Raw genomic sequence first — 6,000 nt, 5'->3', positions numbered from 1 at the left:
GCCACAAATGTTGGAAAAAGTCATCGAAAATTGGACGTCCAGATTGGCAGTCATATGCCAGAAATCATATTTAAAATGTAATGCCACAAGATTATCTTGCGCATAAATAAAATTCATGTCAATCGAATAATCCATTGTTGTTTTATTGCAATTTAAAGATCTATAGCTCTAAAAAAACACCCTTTATAACTCCTTCGTTTATCCTTTTCTTAAAAGATCTTCCTGTCTGTCCAATATAAACCATAGGGTAATCATTACAGGTTAACTTATAGACACTGGATATATTTTCTTTCTCAGTTTAATCTTTAATATTTTTTTTATTCATAATGAATTTCCGCCAAGTAATGACCGAAACCATTTAATATGAATATCTCCTGATCCTACAAAATATCTTCTGTTCTACTGATTCGATTTTGATGAAATTTGATAGGGTGTTCGGTGATAAATACTTCCATAAATTTTAACGGGCGAAGAACTAGGAAGTATTGTGCCACGCCCATTAGTAGATTATTTTTTCCTTAAAATTTCACGAATCATTTGCTAAGATATGGTTAATCTTTCTGTATAATTTTTGCAGGAGAGATTGGCTTCTACATTTGTTTTTCAACAAACAAGCTAACATCGGCAATGTCGAAATAAAACACATTAGAAAGTAAAGGAACAATGGCCCCCTCAACAAACCCTGTTTAATTTGAACTTTTGAAGTAAAAACCTAGGTCAGACCTAAAATTCGCTCTCAATTGAATGGAATTCGCAATGAATATTAGCATAGCAAGTTTTGTTTCAATGCCCTGTACCAGTTTGCATCCTCTCCTTTCGATTTCATAATAGAATCCTGTTGTCTTATACTCAACACTTTTGTCGGTGTATTCAGACGATGTGGGACACTTATTGCAGGTGAACACGTTCAATGTTGGTTTTTCTGGTAGCTCAGCCTTGAGGCCCTGTAGCATCTAGTCGAATTATCTCATCGGCAATTCATTGAGTGACGATTTCAGGTCGTAATTCCTTATTTCCGGATGATTTTGACCATTGGTCAGAGCGCAAACACTTCGTAGATATTATCATATGGTACCTACAGCCGAAACTCTGCACTTAACCGTCTTATCTCTCAACTTTCAAGAGATATTCGCGCTGCTTCGCAAGAATTATCCTCGCAGTGTTGATTTAATGCAAACGCGAAGCGACAGTATAAAAACGACTCTATTTATTAGTATGTGGAAATTTATTAAAGCGGGAGTAAAGTGATTTTATCAACTCTTTAAACTTTCACCTAGCGAAGTAGAATGAATCGAAAGTTGTTATTGTTTTTGTTTGTTTCTCTCGGATACATTAATGTTGATGGGACACTGGAAATTAAACTACCACCAGGACCTTTTAATTTGGTGACAAGGATTACGAACACAACCTTTGGTAAGCTTGAACTACTTCCATTTAGTTTATTTGGATTTTTAAACGTTGCGTACGCTTGCTCTCTCAATTAGCGTTTAATGTGTTATGCTTAGATTTCAGGCGAGTTATTCCAAGTTTAATATAACAATAATTCAATTTAACCATTTCGAAACTGAAAGATACTATTAAATCTTCATATGTTCGATGGGATAGAAATTCTCAGATCAATATTTTTATTAGATACAGATAACAGCGAGAATATTTTCAAATATTTCAAAGTGGAAAATATGACCTCAATATAAACAATAACCCAACATGAATTTCGACTCAATGAAAATAATTATTGACTGATAACGAGATATCTAAGTACTTATAACACATTTTAAACTAATTAAGTTTTACACTCAATTATTCGAGAAATATTTGTATTTGTTGTGACAACCTAATTATTTCATTTAAAAAAATGTAAATTTGGAAAAAAGATTTATCAAATATTTCTATATGTGAATCTGATTAATACCTTTAAATTTCATAATTCCTTGGAAGCAAAATGATTTCTTCCTAAGTTTCATCAAATCATCCTACTACCGAGTGTATACTACGAAGTGCAAATTCATTGCATAGCTCTTTGAAAAAACCCTTTCCAAAATAATAAATTAACACCAGAAAGTAATCATACAAAACATTTTTTGAACTCAATTTGACTACGCCTCGACGTTTTGGGTTTTGATGTTCAAAAAGGGGAAAAAGTCGGCCGGGTTCATATCGGGACAATATGGTGGTTGTCCACAATATTCTTCAGACAAATCTGGTCTTTTGAGATGAATAATAAATAATATTTTGAGCAGTTCGACTTTCGAAATTTCTCTTGAGAACTCTTGAGAAAAACTGACAAAATAATTGAATCACTGTCAACAAACTGGGTGATAGTCGATAGATAATCAAACTCAAATTTCACATGAGTATACAATAGGACAGGTGTACCAAATTAGCGCTAAAAATAATTTACGTTTTAAAAAATGAAATTTTAAACCCTTTTAAAAAGGTTCTTCACATGACCAATCAATGTAAAACCATATCGAGAATCGCGAACTAAAATTGATCAGACAGTTTTATCTTCCTCAAAAGAAACAACAGACAACGTATTAAAATATATGATTCACACACAAGATATAGTGCTTCCAAGCATGAGAATAATTGTTTATTTCAGTTTATATGATAGCGAACTGTATCTACTTTCCTAAAACATCAATATATCATGAAATAATAGTAATAAGCGTACCAATCGATCAGATGTATCATTATTTTCCTGAATTGTTTTCATCAATAAAGTGGCATATTAGGATGACTCAATGATGATACTCATTTCTTAATATAATTTCAAATAGAGAAAAAATTGTATATAAAAATCTTTCAATTTTGGTATGTATGTTATTTTCGATTCATGAGAATTACTACATGAGAAAGAGATAGATATTGAAAACTATTTCCACTTTTAAGTATAAAATTATTTTATTTATATTCAATATTTTAGACATTTTGAATATTGTTATATATCATTATCTATCGATATCCGATAAGTAGGTTGCCAAATATCGAGATCATGAGAATTGCATGTTTGCGCATGAGCAAGGATAAACTAAAATTGCCAATGGGCTATATGAGACATTGTTACTAAATTTTATCAAAATCATACTAGTAGAAACCGAGATATGGTCGATCCCGGAAATTTTTTTTGCGCATCAATCTGAACGCACATCCTAGGATCTAGAAAATTTGACATTCGTATGGGACAATACATGCCAATCAAAAGGATACCATATAGTATAAAGTATAATTATAATTAAGAATATACTGAAATATTTTCTACGATTACAAATTTTTTAATCGACGATTCAAAAATTTGTTCATCCCAAAAGTGACAAAAAACTTTATCTAGGTACCTTTGTTTGCCACCGAAGCAAAATGGATGTTTTCTTGGAATATATCAATTTACATTCTTGTGAATGAATAAAATGATTGATTAACTTCTCAAATTTACGTCATTTATAAAAGTCATATCCATTAAATAAACGTAATGTTTTTATTATCATGCAAATAGCTTTGAATTGTGTCTAATTGATAGTAAATACTAACAAAACAATCGATCAACAGCCAAACCATCTTAATTTTTTTTTTTTGGATTTTTTATGATCCGTTAACTAAACATCAGAACTCAATAAAATCATTATTTCTTCTCAAGAAAAAAAATGAAAAAAGTCATCGATTCTACACACTCATTGGTTTGATATTTATTCTATTATCGTGAAATATTTCAACAAGTATGAGGAGAAATCATATAATAAATATACAATACAAAAATTCTAATGGATATTGAAAACTTCCGAAAGCTAAGAACTTTGCGGTGAAAAATATTGAACATAATATCACCGTAGTATTATCTGCTCTTAATTTTTGATTATGTGCCCCCAAGTTTTTTCTTCGATTTTACGATTTCAAATCAAATTATTTTTGTTCTTGAAGGAAAAAATCTCTGGATGGCATATGGCGGATTTTTTTATTTAATTTTAGGGTTCTATATTAACATTCCAATACTTGATTAGTTCCATTTGATTTTATAAGGATTCAACAATGGATTGTTTTATTGTCAATGACCCTCTTTGAGTTCATCGAATAATGATGCATTCGATCATTTATCTTTCATGAGTTGATGTAATTTATATTGAATGAGGAAATAAAATTATGGACTAAGTCGAAAATTTAAATGATACAGAGTGTTGAAAAAATGTTAGATCCATTTAAACTTTATATATTAATCCTATAAACATTAAGGCTCTGAGTTATTTCTTAAGAAAAAACTATTACCCAGCGGTCACCAATCCAGTCACTGACCTTTGCCAATAAAATTCGGATTTTTTCCGAAGGCTTCAATAAGCAAAATGAGCAGAAAAGATATCTGACAACTTTCAGAATATATGATGGCATAGAAATTGTAAAATAAAAATGGTGATGAACATGATCAGGACATTTTCCAGATTGGAAATTGTTTTGAATCATGATTAAATACAAAATACGTAATATTTCAAATGATAAAGAACGAATTTTATCGAAGAGAAATTTACTCGTTGCTTTATTCCTGTATTTCTCTCAATTTTAAAACCAGTCTGCCTGTTCTCTTTTCCTTATTAGTTCCCCTGATTCTGATGAAAAAGTGACCAATTACATTCCGTGTCTTACCTAATATAATTAATATAAAGTACTAACATTAATACCAATCTTATTGTGGATAATTCAACACGAATCAACGTATGAATCAATTCATGTGTATCCAAACTTCAGCAGGATATGCAGTTTGAATATTATTGACGTTGAGGTTTTTTACAATAGGAAATCTATTACGTAAGATTGATGTGAGATTTTCTGGAAACTATTCAACGTCATTACGTAGAAATTAGCATTCAAATATAATTATTTCTAATGGTTAGGTATTGCCTATGCAAATACAAGTACTTATTAATTGAGTCGTACCACTCTTTATGAATTAGAAAGGTTCATCTTGATCTGAAAGAGTTGAAGAATGGAATGAATATTTCAGTTCTGTTGGAAATAATGAAAACTTTTCAAGGGTTCCAAAAAAATTCTCACACTTACAAAACCTATGACATACTACGATCAATATTTGTTCGATTTGTTTTTTGATTTTATTGCTTAGTTACATTACTAAGCTTTATTATTAACAAAATTATGAACACTATCGACATATTTCTTTTGAGTTCATAAGAATTGGGCAATTCTGGAAATATCTCGCTAATTTAAAATTGTCTGCAGGGCAGGCCTGCAGCAAGCATGGATTTATGTTCCATGACAACTTTCTGTAAAAAAAAATCAGGCCTGCAAGCGTCCTTTGAACCTCATTTTTTGAAAATATACTGTCCTATCCAAGGTGGTCAAGATAACTTTGGCGTCGGATAGAACAACTCTTTTCATGAAAAAAAAATCCTATAAACATACTCCGTTTTCGAGATAGAGTGTGTTAAAATTTGAAACAAATCAGTTTTTTACTTATAACTCAAGTATTATTATATTCATTGTTTTAATTTTCAGGTTTTAGGCCTTCAGGGCATTCAGCATTTAACATTTGATGTTCTTGGTACAGAAATAACTATTATACATATATCTCGTAAAAACAACATAAATTCTGCTATAGTGGTTCACTCTATAGGTACATGTGAAGTATCCACCTTCAAATAAGTATTCAAATAATGAATCATGAAGTTGAAACAATGATTCTCAGATCTGTATTATTCATCATTTCTTTTACATTCCATTTGGTATTCCAGCAAGAATAGATTATATGAATCAAAAACATTGCAAACCATAAACTCTTTAGAGGGGGAAAATCATTTTTATAGGCTGTAAAATAATGAAATTTATACACAGAAAAAATTATATCGCTTTATTGTGTTTTATAATTCTCATTAATGAATTGAATTTTTTTTATAAAATAAATTCTGACTATCATGATCTTTATGCCATAAATCAGATACTAATTTATTGAAATTAAATTTGAGTCATCATTTCAGTTATCTATTTTATTAGTTATAAATA

The 6,000-nt window shown here is 30.2% G+C and overlaps 1 protein-coding gene across 5 annotated transcripts in view; it reads left to right on the top strand.

Annotated features, from left to right (window-relative positions):
* Window positions 1–871: 871 nt before the first annotated feature.
* LOC123675817 overlaps window positions 872–6,000 on the top strand; it is a 28,053-nt gene continuing 22,924 nt past the window's right edge. For all 5 annotated transcript variants that reach the window (XM_045611344.1, XM_045611345.1, XM_045611346.1 and 2 more), the window contains exon 1: window positions 872–1,413. In XM_045611344.1, coding sequence (XP_045467300.1) covers window positions 1,287–1,413 — 127 coding nt within the window. In that variant the 5' untranslated portion in view covers window positions 872–1,286. The remainder of the gene's footprint in view (window positions 1,414–6,000) is intronic.

This window comes from Harmonia axyridis, chromosome 3 (genome assembly GCF_914767665.1).
Source record: "Harmonia axyridis chromosome 3, icHarAxyr1.1, whole genome shotgun sequence".
NCBI lineage: Eukaryota > Metazoa > Arthropoda > Insecta > Coleoptera > Coccinellidae > Harmonia > Harmonia axyridis.
This window is presented reverse-complemented; position numbering and strand designations above follow the sequence as displayed.